The 22,769-nt window shown below is 39.2% G+C and overlaps 1 protein-coding gene across 1 annotated transcript in view; it reads left to right on the forward strand.

The window, feature by feature from the left end:
• LMTK2 (lemur tyrosine kinase 2) overlaps positions 1–22,769 on the forward strand; it is an 85,095-nt gene that overhangs the window by 54,113 nt on the left and 8,213 nt on the right. The window contains exons 8-11 of the mRNA XM_012731995.1: positions 8,246–8,330; positions 9,485–9,606; positions 14,173–14,322; positions 15,521–18,479. Of these exons, the coding sequence (XP_012587449.1) occupies positions 8,246–8,330; positions 9,485–9,606; positions 14,173–14,322; positions 15,521–18,479 (3,316 nt within the window). The remainder of the gene's footprint in view (positions 1–8,245; positions 8,331–9,484; positions 9,607–14,172; positions 14,323–15,520; positions 18,480–22,769) is intronic.

The following is a 22,769-nucleotide window of genomic DNA, read 5'->3' on the forward strand; positions in this document are numbered from 1 at the left end:
CATGGAAAATTTATTGAAGGCAGGGATTGCTTGAGCTTTCTCCTGTGATACGTTACACTTCAACATGAAGGGAGGCAGCAGGGAAAGGAGCCAATTTAAATGGAGTTTTAACCCCAGAGGAAATTAATAAGATAGTTAAACCGGAAAAGTAAGTAAAAGAGCTTTTATTGAAAAAGGCACCAGGTCCAGAGGATTTTGTGGTTAACCTAACTCTGTTTAACCTTTAAAGAACAGATGACACTAATTATTTGAACTATTACAGGTCATAAAGAAATTTCTATCACTTGTTTTATGAATCCATCCTCGCTTAAATAGCAAAAGATAGCATAGAAGAAAAAATATATGGTTGCTGCTCCCCAATGAATATAGATACAAATACTGGCAAATTGCATCCAGAAATATATGAAAAACAAAACAAAAAACAGATTAAGACTTTTTCTAGGAATAAGAGTGGTTGTATATCATAAAATATGCCTACATAATATATTACATTAAAACAAGTAAAAGAGAACAAAAACATTATGTCAATAGATTGCTGAAGCATCATTTAGTGTATAATTTAGAGCCATTTTATATTTAAACCTCTGAAAGGAAACTAAATACTGTTTGCCAAAACTTAATATCAGTTATCTATTTAAGCCACAAAATAATAAAGCTTTTCAGTTAAGATCAGAAACTAGACAGATGCTTATAAGTTCTGTTATTTTTCAGCATTTCTTTGGGAATTCAGTAGTAAAATGACCATAGTTTGAGATATTCTTAAATGTATTCACTTAATGACATTGTATACCTTGTATAACAGTGTCTGGCCCAGTATAAACAGAGAATGAGAAGCAGATACAATGAGCCTGGCCTTGTCTTTTAGGGCACGAGTAAATATAAATGAGAAAATTTAATCCATTAAAAGTTAAAGTGGAGAGAATAGTTTCTGTGTGCCAGGTATTGATTATAAGTATAGTGTGGATAGTAACCAGCTCTAAGAGCCAGGTGATATTCTTTTCTTCCTGTTAAAGATGGGCAAACATGATAACTTGTCAAGGTCATGCATCTGGAGAGTAGCGGAGCCATTATTCAAACCAGGTCCATAGACTCAGAGACCACATCCTCAGCAGCACCACACAGCCTTTAGGAAGAAAATCGCCTTTCTTTTCTACAGTGATGTGATTTTGTATCTTAAATACCAAAATACTATTTTTTTTAACTAAAATTAATAAGAGGACTTTTTTGTGACTTGCTCTATGATAAATACACTAATCAGTGATTTTCCCTATACTACATATAAGAACCTAGAAACAAAGGTGAAAAAAACCACCCATTCCCAATAATGTCACAAGTATAAATTATATGGGAATAAGTTATGTGAGAAAGACAAAGGACTATGAAAAAAATCTATGACATCTTACCAAAGATATTGATTAACTCAATTAATAAAATCAATAGAAGTCAATATGGTTTTGGCAAACAGATAAAGAGATAGTACATAGAACATACAGGTAATGCCTGACTTCAAGTCAGTGGGAAAAGAATGGCTTACTTATTACATATCTGCACAGTTAGTTATCTATTTGGGAAAAGAACTGGACCTCTACATTATCCTGTATATAATAAAATATATATTTTACACACACACACACACACACACACACACACACACACACACACACACACACACACACACACACACACACACACTGGTGCAGAGTAAAGTCTCAATGCTCTCAAGCTATTGCCAGATGCTGCAACATGAATTTGATCCTCGGCCAGGGAACTAACTCACATGGTGCAGCAGACCTCTCACCTGCTGCTCCTCTTAGCAGTGTATTTCAGTGGATCCATCTGTGCTTCTTCCTACTATATCATATGAAGAGTTCTTACAAGAAAATAGTTGACAAGAAAATAATAACCTACTCTATCTCTGATAAATCCTCTCACCTCCAGCACCTTTGGCCTATACCCCAGCTTTTGTATGCATGAAAAAAAAAAAAACACCTTAAAAAAAGAAAGAAATGTGTGTTACTGGCAGAATTCAAGAAGACTAGATGTATAAACTGCAGATGAGTAAGGACTTCTTAATTAAGATAGGAAACTCAGGAGAAGTAAAAAGTGAATTTAGTTGATAGTTACATAAATCTGTTTATACAGTTTATATCTGTGTAGTAACAGAACAATTAGACAGCAGAGATGGGAAGCTATATTTTCAGTGCCGATAACAGCTAGTAGGATAATATTTGTACCATATAAAGAGTTCTTACAAGAAAATAATGGCCCTTTAGAAGAAAGGGCAAAATACAGGAGCAGCGGCTGGCGCAGCAGGTTAAAGCACAGCACTGTGAAGCTCACATAGCCTCTTCAATGTGAGTTCGATCTCCAGCCAGGGAGGTGACCCCCATGGCGCAGCAGACCTCTCCTGTCCTGCCCACTGCTCCCTTCAGCAGTACACTTCATTGATCTGCCTATTCTGTTCCCCACTCTGCCTCTGGTGAATTCTCTCACCCACCCATCACCTCTGGCCTATACCCCAGTTCTGTATATATAAATAAAATAAATCTTAAAAAAAGAAAGAAAATGAGCAAAATATAAACAGTAAATGTGAAAAGGTTAAAATTCAAAATTAGATTAGGGATGTGTAAATTAAAGTGGAACTCAAAAACTAAAGGAGCTGCTTGTTGCACCTGTTGCCTGTAAAGACGGAGAAGGTTTTGCTGCATGTTGCAGTTTCATATTGTTATGTAACTGTTAAAATTTCTGAAGACTTATTGAGCAGTAGCTATCTAAGTGAAAATACATATTTCCTTTAACCCTACTCCTGGATTCTATCTCAGATATTAGAAGCACAAGAATTTAAGAATGTTGTTAGAATCATCTTTTTAGCTTCATCTCTATTGGTGGCCAAGACAAAAAATAAAAGAGACAGAGTGAATGTTCATCAGGGAGAATTAGACTATATTTAAATATTTGCAGTATGGAGCATTGCACAAATAGTATAAAGACAGATTTAAAACTACTGTATGAATTAATTTGAAGACATTTCAATGTAGTAATGTGGTTAAATGAAAAATAAAGATGCATCTAAGAAGACATAATATTGCATTTTTGTGAGGCAGGTCCTCTTAAGTCAGCCCTTATGTGTGTGCACTATCTGTACAGATATGTGAAAAGATAAAGAATGATTATAACCCCCAGTTTGTTAATACATATTACCTGGAACGACTTAAAGAGGAAGGAGGGGCCCTCCCTGGTAGTTCAGTGGGCTAAAGTGCAGCACCGCAAGTAAGCCCCAGCCACCTCAGTGTCAATTCTATCCCCAGCCCCGGAGGTGATCCACATGGCGTGGCAGACCTCTCCTGAGCTGCCTGCTGTGTATTTCAGTAGATCTGCCTGTTCTGCTGCCTGCTCTGTCTCTGGTGAATCCTCTCACCGCCCCTGTACCCCAGGTCTGTATGCATAAATAAATAAATCCTTTTAAAAAACAACTGACCATTGAGGAAGGAGGAAGATGGCTTTAAATTTTTGGTTTTTTGGAGGTTGTACCTCAGGAAAACTTAAAAAAAAAAAAAAGCCCCATGTTCATTTCATATAATCCAATTTACACAAAATATATGCACAAAAGATTGGAAAGATAGTGCCCTAGATCTTCTGGCTGTCTGAGTTGAGCTGTGGGGAAAAGGAGACGTTGCAGGTGGTGCTTGTGTACAGCAGACACAAGATGCAGACAAGTGTCCTCAGCTGCCAGCCACCTCAGCTTGAGATGAATCTCTTGATTTAAATCACTTTGTGTGTTTTATTAATATTATTAATTTATTGCATGTCATTAATATTATTGTAAAAAAGTTCTGGTAGACCCATGGGAATTAACATTCTGGGACTGTGGTAAAGTGCTGGCTATGTTGCTAACTCAGCAGCTTAAAATGTGCACTCCTAAAATATGCTGGTCCTCTCCCCTCCTGATCTGAGATGGTCTTCTGGTCTAGACTTGGACCCTGTGGGTTGCCTGGTAGGTTGTACTGGCCCGGTTCCAGGCCTCCTGGATTTTGTCACCCTCCAAGTGGTTGTGATGACAGCCATTGTGACAATGATACCTTTGAAGAGCATGGATTTGTGTTCTGAGAGGCAGTTAATTGGAAGCTCCACTGGATCCTGCTATTAATTGGCATTAGGGCAGACTGAGAGACATCCTACTCTGGGTCGTGTTGTCCCCTTTTCAGGCTTCGGGGTGTTAACTAACTGTGAGGCTGTTGAGGGACCTCTCCCTGCTCTGATCCATCAATGTCTTTCCAGCTCTGTGGACAGACAACTGTGGTGTCTGGTGGGCTCAGCCCCACCTTCTCCTCCAAGCTACTCCAGTCTCACCTCCCACATCTGCTGCACAGTAGTCAGCCAAAGATAAGAGTCAGAGGGACCAGACCCTTAAGCAGATTTGTGAGGTGTGCTCTCGCTCGGGTTCCTTCTTCCTTTCCCGCACCCCACCATGAAGTTCAGCCTCTGGTGCTGCTTCCTATTGCCACCACCCAAGGAAGCTATTGCTGTCTGGGCTCCCAGTTTCTGAAGGATTGGGGAAGTGGCCCTCGGCAGAAAACCAGAGTGAATGTGGCACTGAACCTTTTTCTAGGATCCTGATCAGAGCCCTAGGCTGTCCACTGTCCAGGAACTGAAAACTGCCTCCTTCTGTATTTAAGCTCACTTGTATAGTTTTTTGCTACAAAAGATAAGCCAGAACTAGAAATTGAGATCCATGTAAGCCTACTTCAGCTCTTGCCAGTCCTGGAGAAAACAAACAAACAAACTGAAAGTTTTGTCCCTCATTTATCACCAGCCCTCAAAACCCAAGCAGTGGTGGACCACATTCTGGCAAGAGTGTTTCACTGTGTAGATACTTTCTGCGTAGCCAAGGCAGAGCAGGGACAGGACGCACAGTTGGCACTCAGTATGTGCAGTGTTGTTAAGCTAGCAAGGACTAACCAAATAAGCAGGGTGAATGCTGTCAAAGCTCCTAAGTAGAACATTGCCTCTTTGCGTCACATCAGAACCCTTTGTTATAATCTATTGTGCCTTTTGGAATGACATCCCATCTCCCAGGGATAAGTGGTAGAATCTCTTCAGATGGTGGTGGCTATTTTTTTTTGAGACTTCATGGTAGAGTTGTATAGTGAGCAAAGTGAGACTTAGAAAGTGTCCAAGTTGTTAGCACCCCCTCTTCACTCTTAACCAGTCTAAAGCATGTAACTTCATCCTTCTGAGCCTTTCTTTGAAACAGCAGGGGTAAGCTTTATCTTGAAGTGCTATTGTCAAGATTACATAAGATAGTGTATGCCATCCCCCCAAAGAATATTCAGTAACTTTTAATTATTTTACTTGCCATTTGTTACTCTTTTTATCAAGAATCCAGGTTGCTCAGGAAAACATAAGTAGATGAGGATAATTTTGAAAATGAGCCCAGCAGTATCAAGCTGTTTCCTTGAGAATAGTTCTTCAGAATTTGGATAAACGCTAGTTCTAGGGTGAGTTGGAACATGTGATGCTTCCTTGTGAATTGGTGTGGGCACTCTTTAGAACTGTGGACTCCACTTCCTGTGTCCATCAGCTTGCTGCTGAATCCCCCAAAACCATGGACAACTGGGGCAGCAGTGCATGCTGCCAGGGCATGGGGCTGAGCCAGAGCCTTTAAGAGAGCCTTTCAAGGCTGGGTCATTGGCGGCCTGGCCACAAGACCTGTTTTTCAACTTGAAGGAAGAATATCCTGGGTATGTTTGTATTTCCTGATCAAAACCAGCCATTGACGTCAAGAGTTACCTCTGTTGTTAAGAAGTTGTGCCTTGTGTTTTTCTGTACTTTAGCTTTGCATGTTTGGACTTAGAGAATATTTGTTTTTACCAGTTTTGAATCAAATAATATCATCTAAAATCTGAATAGCATCTTCTTTTCAAAACATTTCATATATTTTAATTTTATCCTTGTGGAAACTTTTGTTAACAGTTTTATGTGTATTGCTGCTTTTTGGTGAGACTCCAGAAAGTGACTGTCCAACTTGCAGAGTTCTTAAAATAGTGGGACTGAAGCTAAGCCCAGACCTGGGAACTCTGACCAGTGCTTCTCCCACTGCACTGATGAGCTGTTTGGGCTGGATGGCGCAAGTACGTTTATGAGAAAGTCTCCTAGTCATGCTCTTGTTTTCTCCCTCATTACCTCTGCTTTTCAGGTAGTGACAAACTTTCCTGCTTTCCCTGAGACTATCAGTTGAACTGTATGAGAGTTTTATAATGAAAGGCAAAAGTCCTTTGCATATATATAATTTTCATCTGTTATCTAACCTTCACATGGACTGTGTCTGAAGACCACTGAATGGCATGTAAGGAGAGTGGAGAGGAAGGAAAACTCAGAGCAGAAGGTGCCAAGTACCTTGCAGGTGTTTAGCCAAGCTTCAGGCCACCTCAGCCTACTTCTGTACACACACCTGCCCAGGTTGAAATGCCAGCACTCATTTCTCATTTTGCTCTTAGGAGGGAGGTATTCGGGAGGTTTTTAAAAGACTCTGTTTATATCTAGAAAGGCTGGTTAGTGGTAACAGACTTAGGTTGGCAAAACCAGCCAATTGCTATTGCTCTAAAGCTACCTGACTTAAAGATTTTTCATCTTTCTGCTCTCAAAATGTATGTTACTCTGCCTGCCTCCCCTCCCTTCATTCCAGAAAACAGGGATCAATTCTCTGGGAACTGGGAGTTTCTGTATTATCAGCCACGATTGCATGGGATGCCCCAGGGTTTTCCCTAGATGCCTCCTCAGGCCTGAAAGCTTTTGGATGGAACACCATGAAAAATGCCACTTGTAAGTTTAGAGTACAGAGAGGAATTTAACATAACTGAAAATTCATATCAGTACATGGTTATCAAAGATCAACTATATACATAGTATAGTTCTGATTCCTAATGAGCTGTTACTGATGGTCATTTATGGCAGAAAGTGAAAACAAAAACAAAATCAAAAACTACTGAACTAACTGGCTGACTTTGTGACCTGAGCAAAATTACTTCAGTGTTTGTGCCTCAGTTTCTTTATCTATAAATAGCGAAAAGAATAGCACTCACCTCATAGTTTTGTTGTGAAGATTACATGTGTTGATTAATCCAAAGTGTTTAGAGAAATGCTTTGTGTAAAGTAAGTGCTTTGTAAATATTAGCCGTTATTATATAATTGAGCCCATGTTGTTATGTACCAAGCTGTCATTGGGTTTTATCAGTGTTAGCTATTGCTGTCGTCATTCTTGTTATCATTGTATTTCAGATATGTGAGCTTTGGAATCTTTGAAAAGAAGTTTAAAAATTTGGTTTTAGTCTATAATCACTTAAATACAAATATTAAAAATTTTGGCCCATAGAAATTTCATATTGTATATCTTTTATTATGATTTAAAACTAGATTAGGTGTTTTAATTTGGTGACTTTTATTCATTTGCCAATTGATGGTTTAAAGATCCAACTGCTCAAGATAATTGTTATTTATGTGGGAATTTCATTTAGAAAAAGTAGTTTTTGCTTTTCAAATAATGTATTTTTAAAAATAAACTGTTCTCAGATAATCTATGTAAATACATTATTTTTAGTAAGTCTTCAAAATATGCCCTTTACCTCCTTTGAGGAGAAATGGAATTTAGAAGAGATGAAAGTAAACTGGAAAGGGTCTCTATTACAAGGGCCTTTCTTTCCATTATAAAAAATGTTTACAAGGCTTCAAAAAAGGAGTTAAAAACCAAAAATTTTTAATGTAGATTATTTTAGAGTGCTTAGCATTATAAAAGTTACTCTTTACTATTAGTAAATTGACTGGTACTACTAGATTGCTAGTATTACAAATTATTGTAAAAATAAATTTCACACTAATATTTTAGAATTCTTTATTGGTTAGTCTGATAATATTAGGAAATGAGCCATACGTAAATTGGGTGTTGATGCCTACCAAGGTACAGAAATGGGTCAGGATTTAACCTCAGCTCTCAGAGTTATTTGGGGAAAATAATCTGGTCATCTCCATAATTCAGTAATTCAAAACATGATAAATGATCCTTTATAAGAATGAATATTAAAACATTGTTAATCAGAATCTCAATATATTACTCTATTAGAGAAAGCATTCTTCCACAGAAATTTCATGTCACATGAAATGTCATTTTTCATTTAACCAATTGATGGCTAAATTGTCCTGGTTGTTGATTCTCTTGTTCCTGTGCTCACTTCAGTCTTTGTGTTTTTAGTGATTTAGCCCTGCGGAATTGTTTTCTTACCTCGGATTTAAATGTGAAAGTGGGAGATTATGGAATAGGATTTAGCAGGTACAAGGTAAGCCAAAGGTTTAAGAATTCTCACCTTAATCTAAGTTCATTTCATTACTCATGAGGTGATAATGTCGTAAAATGCCACTCCGTTTTTTTGAAGAGAGGCTAACTTTATGGTTGTGGTGCATTTCTGCAGAGAAGTTTATTCCAGTTATTTTATTGGGAGTATTGATGTGCAATGGAAAGTTGTCTACTCAGCAACTTTGCACTCAAGGTTTTGCGACAGCTTTTCAAATGCTTTGTTTAAAACGGCTTTATACACAGTGTAAGTGCTATTGTTTGATGGTGGCTGATAAATTTTAGAGCACACGAACAATTAAAATTACCACTTGTGTAATAAAATATGCAAGCCATAAATTTTTCTTGATTACATGTTCAGTAAAATTTTCATTCAGATGCAGTTAAGAATGGGATTGGATTTCCTTCCTTTCCCCCTCCCCAGTTTATTGAGGTAATTGAATACAGGCCTGGGATGAGTCACTTAGCCTCTATTTTCTAAGCATGGAGATAATATCTGTCTTGTTTTCAGGTTCTTGGGAGGACTACAGAGTCATATTTTCAGAGTACTTTGTAACAGAAAAAATATGAAAACAAAGTGGTTATTTGGCTCCTTACAGTATCTTGAATTCTAGATGTCTACCAAACACTGGAATACTTACCTACATTATCTCATTTTCTCCTCATAAAGAGAGGTAGTATTGTATCGTCCTTACTTCATAGTGGGGAAAAAGGCTCAGCGTATTTGTTGCTTGCTCCAAATCCCACAGCTCATGAATGAGAACTTACAATGCAGTCTGTCGGGTTCCAAAGCCTTTGCTCTTATTCATTAGCCATTCCCCTACTGGGGGCATAAACCTAATGTATTTTAGAAGATGTTTTGCTCAGAGTCTGTGTTCTGTGCATCAGACACGACATACCTTCCTTTTCCAGGAAGGATGACTGAGCTTGTGTTTATGGCTTAGAGCCCAGCACATGAAGCCCCATGAGGTTACAGAGAAAGTCTCATCTACTTTGTACCCAGTCTCCTTCATGCCCAGTTCTTTTTAAGATATGTTTTTGGGATTTAGTGTGTTTTCTGAGAATAACCTGAAAACAAATCATTGAGCTTACCAAAATTATGAATGGAATTCAAATTATGTATGTTTTCTAACAAAACAGGAGGATTATATTGAAACAGATGATAAAAAAAATTTGCCTCTGCGATGGACTGCTCCAGAATTAGTAACCAGCTTTCAAGACAGACTACTAACTGCAGATCAAACTAAGTATAGTAATATCTGGTACGTATTGATTTACCTGCTTAATAGGCTTGTGTTTACCAAAGTCCAAACTTCTTTTTTCCTTGAGTACTTTCTTAAGGGAAAGTAACTGAATAAGATGGAGGGACAAAAGCAGACCTGATGGTGTGGAAAAGGCAGTTTACTGACATCACAGCCGCTATCACAACTGCAGCGATATAACTAACCTTTTAAACACCACCTCCCTTACTCTTTCAACAGAAGGAAGTTCCCTAAAGGCAGAAACCACTGTTATCTGTGCCTGTCACAGGACCTGTCATACATAGATAATTTTTGAAATGATATTTATTTGAAATTAATGAAAAAACAAAATGGTTTGGACTATTACATTTAGCTATGATTTATAGGAGATCAGTTTAATAGACATCAAAAGGATGTACCTAAGTCTTTAATAATTTCTGTTACAGCTTTCTTCATTTACGTCTACATTGTTTGTGCTGTTGTCCTGTTTTGTTTTGAATTTTCATTTTTAGATGCCACCTTTTGGGCTTTGGTTTTTTGTTTCTTTTTTTAACCTCTTAGTTTGGGAGCTGTATACTCTATTCCTGTGCTTTTATTAGTTTCCCTACAGTTATAGCATGTATATTTCACTTGTCTTAATGTAATATTACTTTATGTCTTGGGCCCTCTTTCTGAGCAATAAAAGGACCTCAAAATACTTTATTTGCTTTGACTCAGATTAACTATACACACACCACACATACACATGTACAAACACACACACAAATATATTACTATTGCTGGGTATTTTACTTTTTATTTTTAACTCCACAAGATGATGTTATTGTTTTTTAGCATCAGTGTTTGTTTAGGTTGACCACATGATCAAATCACTTTGCTCTTCTTCTTCTTCTTTTTTTTTTTTTTTTTTTAACTTTAACCCCAGTCTCCCATCTGGGAGCACTCCTTTTTCCTGAAGTATGTCCTTGAGAATTCCCTTTAGTCCAGATCTACTGGTAATAGACCATCAGTTTTGTTTTTTTTTTTTCATCTCCGTAGGTCCAAACATACTTTTATTTTGTCCTCATTCTTGAAATGTTTACTTAGTTTACTTGATGACAGTTATTTTCTCTCAGCACATTGAAGATATCATTCTACTGTCTTCTGGCTTCCATTGTTGCTATTGAGAAGTCAGCTGTCAGTCTACCTAAGCTCTTTGAAGGTAATGTGACCTTTTCTCTCTGGCTCTGGCTGCTTTTAAACCCTTTTCTTTGTCCTTTTTTTTTTTTGTAGTTCACTATGATGTATATGGGTGTGAATTTCTTTTGTTTTTCTGCTTGGGATTTATTTGGCTTTGAAATCTATAGGTTGATGTTCTCAGCCCTTATCTTCAAGTATTGCTTTTGTCCCATTTTCTCTCCTTTTGAAGGTCTACTTAACTAGACAAGTATTGTGCCTTCTTGTGCTGTTTTCTGTTTCTTAATCTCTTGTGTAGTCCATCTCCTTGACTCCTCTATGACACACTCTACCTAACTTTTCAGATCTGTGCTCCAGCCACTAATTCTCTTTTTTTGGAAATCCCTCTTCAGCTATGCCTATTCTTCTGTTAAATCTCTCCATTTAACTTTATACTTAAGATTCCTCCCCGCCCCCAGTTTAAGAGGTTTATTTATTTTTTTAATAATTGAGTTATGTATGATCTGCATCAGATAATTCCAGTATCTCAAGTTTTTGTGGGTTTGATCTTACTGCTCCTTACTGGTTTCTTGTTTCCTTGGAGAATTTTTTTTTGTCTTAGGAACCTCTAGTTGAGGAACCTTCCTCTAGAGAGGATGTACATTTGCTCTGTTGGGCACCACATTAGTCCAGCACTTTACATATTCAGCATGACTTTTTTTTAGGTCACTGAGAAAATATGAATTTGGGCTGCAAGTCCCAGTAAAGGCCAGCTCTTTGGCTACAGCTTCTTAGGGACCCCTCCCAACTTACACACAGTTTAGACACACTCACACTCACTTACAGAACCTCAGTGCCAAGGTCACATAGACAACTTGTCTTTCAGGCACTTGAAGTGAAGTGGGATGAGGTCTCTCTATGAGACCCATTGCCTTGGGCAGACTCAGAACTTTGGCCTGTCCACCACCATTACCACTGTTAAGTTTTGTGAACCAAAAACAGAAGCACAACTTCTGTGTTTTCAGCAGATGTCCCAGGGTAAACGTGATTTTAGGGGTTCTGCTAGATCTCTAAGCCCTAGGTTTTACCCATGTCCATTTCCTGCTCTTACCTGCTCTTTGAATCTTTAAAAAGATACATTCCTGTACCTCATCCGTTTACTGTTCTTTACAGGGAGGTAGACCAGAAACTTAGCCTGCATTCCCAAGGACAGAGCTACCCTTTTTATCTGACAGTCTGAAAAGTGTCTAGTGACAGAACCAGCCGCAGAAGTAGGGGCTTCACTGCCCTGTGCCAGGGTGAGCAAGAGCATCTTTTCCTTGCTGAAGAAAAGTAATAGTTACAGGATTTATTTTTTTCCTCCAGAAGGAAAAGGCCTGATGATATTCATGGAGGCAAGAGCCAGTGTGAGGTGAAGGGTTGAATAGACAGAATAAGTGGAGATGATCTGTGGCACTTGTCCCAGGGAGACAGAATGGTAGTTAGATTGGAAAGCTCCAGATAGGGATTGGCCTTGGAGTGGAGACCCTCAGCCCTCCCTGTGGCCTGTTTGACAAGATAAGAAAGGGACTCTCAGGAAAGATATGAGGAGTGGTGGGGTGAGCAGTTGAGAAAACCCAAAGTTACAGGTTCTCTGAAGAATAGGGTGAGACAGGCTGGAGAGGGATTTGGTTTTGGGGTGGGCCTTATTGGGAGGAATTAAATTGGGGATTTGGAGAAGTTAAAAACAGGTTGAATTATATGCCCAAGGTCAAACCACTCTTGATGGTGATAAGACTCGTTTTGCCACTGAAAATACCACCTTTTGAGTGAAAATTTTTTCCTCATTTAAATTATAAAATCCCTAAAGTCACTTAACCTTGTTTTTTGTACAAAATAGCCCTAATGCTAGCAATTCTGTGCCAGATTGAAGACGCTTCTCACTTTTTGAATTGATTGGGAAATTTGGGTTGTTTTATTTCCTTTGATAGAAATGGTCTTTCAACTTAGATACAGAATATGGTGATTTTTTTTTTTCGTTGAAAAAAAATTGTGAAATTGGACCCTCTCTGGTGGTGCAGTGGATTTAAAACACAGCACTGTGAAGCTGTACAGTACATAGCCACTGGAGCAGGAGTTTGACCCCCAGCCAGGGAGCTGACCCACATGGCGCAGCAGACCTCTCCTGTCCTGCCCCCTGCTCCTCTCAGCAGTGTACTTCAGTCAGTCTGCTTGTTCTGCTCCCCACTCTGTCTCTGGTGAATCCTCTCACCTCCCACACTTTTGTCCTGTACCTTTATGTATGTATAAATAAATAAATCTTTTTTAAAAATTGTGAAATCAACATAAGGGAATTTAACTACTATGTTGTTATATGATATAACATAAATTGCCCAACACATTGTTTAATATTCAAATAAGCATCCTGGTGGGAATTGATGAAAGTCACATAAACTATCAATACTCAAACCAGGCTGGATATCAGAGTCACTAGGGAGCTTTTTGAAAATGCACTTTCTGAGGCAACCTGCATCTACCCACTAAGGAGTCCTGGGGATGGGTCCACAATACCAGTGTGTTAATGTAAAGCTTCCCAGATAGCACAGATGGTTAGCCAAGTTTAGGACCATTTCACTAAACTGAAGACTTTATTAAATGGCAGAGGTGTTCAGGAAACGCAGGGACTGCACGGAGGAGGTGAAGAGTAAGTATTCATCTATTTGGAGCAGCAGCTGCCACCTCCGTGAGGACAGAGCTATGGAATATGAAAGCAGGATGTAGAAGGCAGTATGTGGAAGGAACTTTCCTACCTGTAGAGGATGGCTGTATCCTGAAGACCTTGAGAGATCTGGACAGGTGGCCTCTTGTGGTGCAGAGTGCTGGAGAAGTCACGGAGGGAAGTTCCCTCATTAGAGCAACAACTCAGACTACTGAGGAATAAATGCCAGCAGAGGAGTATGGGTCTAGCAGGAAAAGATTGCTTGTCCATGAAATTTCTCTTTTAGATAATATTTTCTTGTTTACTGCTATTACAAATAGGATTTTTTTCCCCACCAAGAAAGCTCAGAATTCAGAATGTTTATCTTGTATCCAAAAGTTTTGAGAACTCTTAGATCATTCTAATAACCTTTCAAATAATTTCTTGAGTTTTCAAGTCGACACTCAACTTTTCCCTATGGTTATGCCTGATATCTCTGCTTTAGTTTTTTGCATTGGCCAGAACTATTGGAGTAGTGTTAAATACTGAGTATGAGGGAGGTATTCTTCTTGCACTCCTCATTTTAATAGAGACTACTCTTTTAAAAATCATGTCAAAGAGCTATCTTTAATAATCTTTCAGACATACCTCACCCTTAAAATTACTAATGACTATACCCCCCAAAAAAAGTGTGGATGTTGAACATTTGACATCTAAAGGGAGAAAGAAAGAACCATTTTTTTTCCCTCCCACAGGTCCCTGGGTGTGACGCTTTGGGAGCTTTTTGATAATGCTGCTCAGCCTTATTCCAACCTTTCCAACTTAGATGTCCTCAATCAGGTCATCCGAGAGAGAGACACCAAACTACCCAAGCCTCAGCTGGAGCAGCCTTATTCTGATAGATGGTTAGTGACTCCATGTTTTGTTTTACAGTCTTCAAAAAGTAAGCAAATCCTAATTCCATGGGTGTTGTTTATTTCCTTTTTTTTTTTTAAACAGTAGGTATTTGTGTATTATTTATGGCCGATCTTAGAATTAACATCTATTTTTAAAGCTTAATGGTATTTGTGAAAAATGTTTATTTAGAACAAGCGAGAATTTATATATGTAATAACATGCAGTAATTACATTATTTCTAGAGTCTGAAGTAATTAGAAAACTCAATATTAAAGGAATTTCCTATTATGGGATCATTTTCAATGAGGCTACATAATTGTTATCTAATATGTGAGAAAAGTGATAGCTAGAAATAATATTTAATTTGGCAGTTGAAGCTAATTTTCATCTTGTATATTGACATTTGCAAAACAAATTTACTTCTTTTTCAAATTTACAGTTTTGCCTCTTGGGACTAATTCTTACTCCATTTGTAATCAGGATCTGGTTCACCTCTCTTTAGACCTCTGTCTGTACTAACACATGCCCAGCCTCTGGGCATCCTGCATTTAGACACTGCTCAGTTGCCCAAGTTGCTGGAACTGTTTCATCCAGAGTTATAACTTGATGTGTACTTTAAAAATTTAATACTTAAAGGTTATCTTTGTTTTCCCCTTCTGCCAATGGCTTTAAGAAGTTGACCAGAATCAGCCACCCCTTTGAAAATTCAGCTTCTGGTGGTGCCTTCTCAGGACTCCATTCTCTACTCTTCTCCCTCTACTATCAGCTCCTCTTTAATTCTTAAGGAGACATGGAATGTTACTCTTTCTCAGGGCAATAGAGATTAGTTAAACTGTCTGAATTCTTGCAAAATAAAGCTGAAAACATTAGACAAGCACACTTGACTGAAGAAGGAGAGCATGTTAGGACTATTCCTACATTAGTGGCTAGGTCCCTTGAGAAACATCAGAAAAACAGATGGCAGGGCAAAAGAATTGTAGTTAGGCAATGCAGTGTCCTGAGAACATAAAAAATCAGTGGACCAAATGTTGTATTTCTTCATTTCTGCCTTCACCATGATCTCACCATGAACTGAACTTCACATGGTTGGTAATTAGTAAAGTGTAGGAACTTTTGAGGTGTTAAGTTGGCTTGAGAGTCTTTGTGATGTCATTTCTTTTAAGAAGTTTATGATTCCACTATTAATTACTCTTATGTAACACTCAGGTATGAAGTTTTACAGTTCTGCTGGCTGTCACCAGACAAGAGACCAGCTGCTGAAGAGGTGCATAGGCTGCTTACCTACCTGCGGATGCAGAGCCAGAGGGACTCAGAGGTTGACTTTGAACAGCAGTGGAATGCTCTTAAACCAAATACAAACAGCAGAGACACGTCCAATAGTGCTGCATTCCCAATTCTCGACCATTTTACCAGAGATCGCCTTGGTCGTGAAATGGAGGAAGTCCTCACTGTGACTGAAACGAGCCAGGGCCTGAGCTTTGAATATGTTTGGGAGGCTGCTAAGCATGACCATTTTGATGAACACAGTCGGGGCCACCCAGAGGAAGCCTTGTCCTACACAAGCATCTTCTTCCCAGTTGATGTCTTTGAGAGTTCACTTTCAGATCCTGGGCCTGGGAAACAAGATGGCAGTGGCCAGGATGTCTCCCTGAGGGCCCCCGGAGTGGTTCCAGTGTTTGATGCTCACAACCTTTCTGTTGGAAGTGACTATTACATCCAGTTAGAAGAAAAGAGTGGTAGCAATTTGGAGCTTGATTACCCACCTGCACTGCTCACGACTGAAATGGACAATCCAGAAAGAACAAGTGATAAGGCATCCCAGTCTCTGGCTCTCAGGAATCTTGAATTTGAGGAGACCAGTACAGATGAGGATTTCTTCCAAAGCAGTGCAGACCCCAAAGATTCCAGTGTACCTGAGGATACACATGCTGCCAGGGGACCTGACAGCCCTTTCAACAATATATTTAATGATCTTGACAAATCAGAGGATTTGCCCAGTCACCAAAAAATATTTGATTTAATGGAATTAAATGGAGTACAAGCTGACTTTAAGCCAACCACTTTAAGTTCAAGTTTGGATGATCCCAAGGAGTCAGCAATAACATACCACTTAGAGAAAGAAAAACCCCATAAGCTTTTTGACTGTGAGCCTCTTTGCTTATCAGAAAACCTTATGCACCAAGATAACTTTGACCCATGTAATATTCAGGAATTGTCAGAAAACTTTTTCTTTCTTCAAGAGAAAAAATTACTGAAAGATTCATTGTCTAGCAAGGAGCATGTAAGTGATCTTCAAACAGAACTTAAAAATGCTGGTTTTACTGAAACTGTATTAGAAACTCCATGTAGAAACTCTTTAACCACAGAGTTTAAGTTTGCTGAAAATAGGCCAGACTTTTCTTTGTTGCAGGAAAACATAAGTGTGAAAGGTAAAGATGCAGGGATCATTGAGGACAGCACCTTGACCACCTCCTTGCAGTCTTCCCTGGAATTTCAGGTGTCCCCTACCTCACTCAAAACCGACAGCATGCCACATAATGTACCTCCAGATATGTTCCTGAAGCAGGGAGAGACTGAGCCCGCTTGTTTAGATGTCAGTATCCGTGGAGACCACCTCTGCCAAGAAACAAGTCCAGATTCTGTCACCATCCCAACCAAAGTTCCCTCAACTGATGCTGGAACACATGGCACTGGCGACAGGTCTCCTGGGTTGACTCACCACTGTCAGGAGGCCCTGAGACGGACTGAAGCTGACTCACTTCTTGTTGATGACATTTTTGCCAGTAAGGTGAGTCTAGGGAGCAGTCTTCCAGAACTGAGGCAGGATGCACAAAATCAGTCACTTACAGAAAATCATTCCAGTAACAGTCTGCTGGAGAAGAACTTGGAAGCTGTGGAGACTCTGAATCATCTGAATTTGAAAGATGCTACAAAAGAGGTGGGCTTGACATCTGCCCTTTCCTCAGATTCTACCAGTCAGGACAGCCTTTTAGAGGACAGCTTGTCAACACCTATTCCGACTTCAGAACAGTCTGTGGAGACCCCTGACTCTCTGGACTCAGTGGATGTCCATGATGTTTTATTGGGGTCTTTAGGCACTCACACTCCTCAGAAACTCCTGCCCCCTGACAAGCCTGCAGACAGTGGCTATGAGACAGAAAACCTGGAGTCTCCTGAGTGGACTCTGCACCCTGCTCCCGATGGAGCCTCAGCCTCTGACTCAGCCACGGCCTGTGATTGTGGTCCCGACAGTTTACCTCCCAACCCCATCATCGTCATTTCAGATGCAGCTGACGGCCACAGAGGTACAGAAGTGACCTCACAGACTTTTGCACTTGGCTCCCAGAGCTCCTACCGAGACTCTGCTTACTTCTCAGATAATGATTCTGAACCTGATAAGAAGTCCGAGGGCGTCCCAGCAACTTCAACATCAGCTGCAGTGTTGCTTACGGATCAGCCACTGCCTGAACCAGTCATCCTCGAACAGAGCCTGGAAACCAAAAATAGTCTTCCAGACCAAAGTTGTCGGGCTGCTGTGCAGCTTTCCAGTCACCTAGAGTTAGGAGAAACAACAGAGCCAGTACCCAGTGACATTTCTAAACAGACACATCCTCCTGAAGATGAGGTGGGAAGTCCTTTGTTGAACTTGGAGCTGAGCAGCAGCGAGGACTTCGAGGCACAAGAGGATCACCCCTGCATGCTGGCCTCCACTGGAACCAATACTAACGAACTCCTCGCCTTTGCAAATTCCACCCTCCACGCTGGTAGCCCAGCAGAACTCATGACTGATAAGTCCTTTTCTGGCCACTCTGAGGGCCCTAAGTTGAAAGAGCCAGACATTGAAGGGAAATACTTGGGTAAACTTGGTGTGTCGGGGACACTTGACCTCTCTGAGGATGGAATCGATGCCGACGAGGAAGATGAAAACAGCGATGACTCAGATGACGACTTGCGAGCATTCAACCTGCACAGCCTCAGCTCAGAGTCAGAGGACGAGACAGAGCACCCTGTGCCTGTGATCCTCAGCAATGAGGATGGGAGGCACCTCCGGAGCTTGTTGAAACCCTCGACCTCTGTTGCCCTTGATCAGTTGCCTGAAGACTGGAAAAAAGAAAAGAAAGCTGTGACGTTTTTTGATGATGTCACAGTTTACCTGTTTGACCAGGTATCTTATTTCTGAATTGTCATAGTAGAGAACTCCAAAATGTGTTGGAAAATTGAGTGTGACTTGTTTTCCTGATTGCCATTTTGGGGCTACAGATTTTTTTTTTAAAGATTTATTTATTTGTGCATACAGAACTGGGGTACAGGCCAGAGGCTCATGGGCAGCAAGAGGCTTTACCAGAGACAGAGTGGGTAGCAGAACAGGCAGATCGACGAAGTACACTGCTGAGGGGAGCAGCGGGCGGGTCAGGAGAGGTCTGCCACACCATGTGGTCACCTCCGGGGCAGGCGGGAATCGAACTCATGCGGAAGCGGCTTTAAATTCTCAGTGCTGTGCTTTAACCTGCTGCGCCACCAGGGAGGGCCAGCTACAGATTGTTTTATAATTACCAAAAAGAAAGTAATCTGGGGTTAGTGCCAGTTCCAGCCCTAGAGTTCACGTGTGTGGTGGAAAGAAGCAGTGTGATCTCAACCTGGTAGTCTGAAGTCACCCGTATGTTCTGTTTTCACTAGCAGTGTTACGTGTTATTCATTCATCTGTTGACTGGCTTGGCATGTATTGTTTTCATGATTTTTAATTTTTTTTTTTAGTAATTGGTAAAATTGACCCTTTCGTAACCATTATGTGAGTGTTAATATTCATGTGACTGCCCCACAGTTGTGGTACAGAACACTTCCCTTGATCTGTGCTCCTTCCTTGTCCCATCTGCCCTCTGTTCCTCATCCCCAGCACCATGATGTGTTCTCAGTCACTTTAGTTTTGTCTGTAAGAATGTCTCCTGAATGGATTCATAAGCCATATAACCTTAGGCTGACTTTTTTCACTTGACAAATAATTCCCTTTGAGATCAACCAATTCTTGCTTACAGCATGAGTTCCTTCCTTTTCATCACTGAGCGATATTCTGGGGTCTGGATACGTCCTAATGTGTTTAACCATCACCCATCAAAGGACATTTGGGTTTTTCCACTTGACAGCACAAGTAAAACTGCTTTGAAAGCTTTGTATAGGTTTGTATGTGTAGGCATGAATATTTCTTTTTCTGGGCTAGTTGCATAAGAGTATGATCGCTAGGTATGATATGTGCAGGTTTAGTTTTGTAAGAAAGACAACAGCTTTCCAGAATAGCTGTTCCATTTTACATTTTCCCACTATGCCTAACAGATCCAGCTTGCCTGCGTCCTTGCCAGCATTTGGCATTGTCATTATTTTAACTTCTCTAATAGATACCCAGAGTCTTAAGTTACATTTCCCTGCTGGCTAGTGGTGGTGCATGTCTTTTTGAGAGTTAGTTTGCTGCCTGCACATCCTCTTTAATGAGATGTCGCTTCTTTTGCCTGTTTACTGATTGGATGGTTGTGTTTTTACTCTTGAGTTTTGAAAATTCTTTATAAACTCTAGGTTTGTGTCCTTTGTCATATACATGGTTTGGAAATATTTCTCCCAGTCTGTAGCTAGTGTTTTACAGAGCAAATTTTTTTTTAAATTTGGATGAATTCCAATTTATTGATTCCCCCCCCCCCACATTTTTTGGTGTCATGACTAAGAACTCTGCCAGCAGCTGGATCCCAAATAATTTCTTAAGTTTTGTGGTTTTCCATCTTTCATTTAGATCTGTTACACATTTTTGAATTAATTTTTGTGTAAGGAATGGGGCTTAGGTTGGGTTCACTTTTTCGTATTTGGATGGGTGTCAGTTTCCGTCACCATCTGTTGAAAAGGCTATTCTCTATCCATTGAATTGCCCTTTTCCTTCTCTGCAAGATTGATTTGTCTTTTTGCAGTTCCTTTAATTTTTTATGTACATTTTAGAATCAACTTATCTATACTTACAAAAAAACCCTCCTTACATTTTTATGAAAATTGCTAAAACTTATAGGCCAATTTGGGGAACAATTGACATCTTTACTATGTTGTCTTCCAATTCATGAATATAGTATGTCTCTCCACTTATTTAGATTTTATTTCTGTTTTTTAGTTTTCAGCATGTAGATCCTCCATGTGTTTTGTTAGATCTTACCGTAGTATTTTGTTTCTTGAACTATTATAAATAATATTTTTAAAATACTGGTTTCCATTTGTTCCTTGCCAGTTTATAGCAGTGTGATGAATTCTTGTGAATTGACTTTGTGCCCTGCAACCTTGCTACTCACTCATTCTAGCAAGGTTTTGGGGGGTGGTTGTTTTTTGAAATTTTTTTTGGAGTTACTTACACAAACAGTCATGTTGCTTGCAATAGTTTAAGGATGTTTGTTTCTTCCTTTCCAGTTTGTAAGTTCTTTATTTACTTATTTTTTTCTTACTAGCTAAGATTTCTAGTACAAGTAGGTGTGATATGTATATATAAGACATCCTGGCCTCGAACACAGTCCTAGGGGAAAAGTATTCAGTCTTTCACCATTGATTATGATGTAGCTATTTTTTGGTAGAAGCTCTTTATCAAATATGAAGACCCAATGAAAGAAATTTCTCTCTTATTAGTTTGAGAGAATTTTATTCTGTGGACAGATGTTGAATTTCATCAAGTGCATTTTTCTTTAGTTTATTGATTTTCTTATATCATTGTTTAAGTGCATTTTTTTCTTTTTAAAGATTTATGCATGCATGCAAGATCTGGGTTGTAGGCCAGATGTGCAGGGGGTGAGTAGATTCACCAAAAAGAGTGGGGAGCAGAAGAGGCAAATTGACTGAAATACACTACTGAGGGGAACAGCAGGCAAGACAGGAGAGGCCTGCTGGCCCATGTGGGTCATTCCCTGGCTGGGGATTGAACTTGTGCTGCAGTGGCTGTGGGTAGCTTCATAGTGCTGAGTGCCTTTGCACCACCAAGGAGGCTTTGGTGCATTTTCTACATTAGTTGATAGGAGCATGTTCTTCTATTACTATGGTAGATTCCTTTGATAAACTTTCAAACTTCAGACTTATTTGCCTTCCTGGAATAAAGACCTCTGAGTTCTGAGGAGTTGGTTTTGTTTTTTTTTGTTTTTTTTTTTTTTCTTGTTATATGTTACTGGGTTTGATTTGCTTACAGGTTGAGAATTTTTGTGTCTCTAGTCATGAGGTCCATTAGTCTAGTTTGGAGGGGGTCCTTGCTTGTTAGGCAGTTTTTTGTTTTTTTACTTTCTCATTTGTACATTGTCAGGTTTTGGTATCAAGGGCATTCTGGCCTCATAAAATGTGTTGTAAAATATTATGTCCTCTTTCTGGAAAGTTTGTAAAGATAGCTTATTCTTTCCAAGGAACTAATACTAATTTCATGGAATTTTCTTTCTGTTTTTTGTTTTTGTTTTCAGTTTTGCTGCCTTTTCTTTATTATTTCCTTCTCTCGTGTTAGATTTATTTTGTTCTTTTTTAGATGCTTAAGGTAGAAATTTAGGATTTGACACCTTTCCTGTATTATGCAAATACTTACAGCATGTAACACGGCAGTGGTCACTCTCTGCTACTTTAGTTGCATCCCACACATTTTAATATGTTGCATTTTCATCAGTTTAGAATGTTTTATAATTTTGCTTGAGACTTCCTCTTAGACTCATGGACTACAAATACTGTTAAATTCCCAAAGGTTGGAGATTTTCTTGTATCTTTCCATTATTGATTTCTAGTCAATTACACTTTTCATTAGACCACCCATGATGGTCAAAGATCCTATTTTTATGTGTTTTCAATTCCTTTAGTTTGTTTTAGAGTCCGGATATGGTCCCTCTTGGCGAATGTGTCACATGTACTTGAAGGAATGTGCCTTTGGCTTTTTTCTGGGCATATTGTCCTGTCAGTGTCATTTACATTTGGTTGACGTTGTTCAGTTCCATATTATTGCCGATTTTTGTCTGTCCTCCCTATTGCCAAGGGGAAGTATCGAAATTTCCAAATATAATTTTGAACTTGTCTATCTTTTCATTTCTCTCAGTTTTTGTTTCATCTGTTTTACAGCTCTGTCACTGCATACACATATAAGATTATTGTATTTCTCTGTTGAAATGACCATTTAATCATTATATGATGTCCTTCTTTATGCCTTTGTCTAATAGTCTTACATCAATTATGAAAATGTAATACGAAGCTACTTCAGCATTCTTTTGATTGACATTTGTATGATGTATCTTTTCTATCCTTACACTTTTAATCTACCTATATCATTATATGACATTAGCTTCTTGTAGAAAGCATATTTTGGGTCATATTTTTAAGTCTTTTCTGAAAAGCTGTGTCTTTTAATTGGTGTTTTTAGACCTCTTAAATTTAATATAATTACTTATATGTCTGGACCTGATTTGTGCCTTTTTTTTTT

The sequence above is a fragment of the Condylura cristata genome, unplaced genomic scaffold (assembly GCF_000260355.1).
Source record: "Condylura cristata isolate star-nosed mole 26May11 unplaced genomic scaffold, ConCri1.0 scaffold00032, whole genome shotgun sequence".
Classification (NCBI taxonomy): Eukaryota; Metazoa; Chordata; class Mammalia; order Eulipotyphla; family Talpidae; genus Condylura; species Condylura cristata.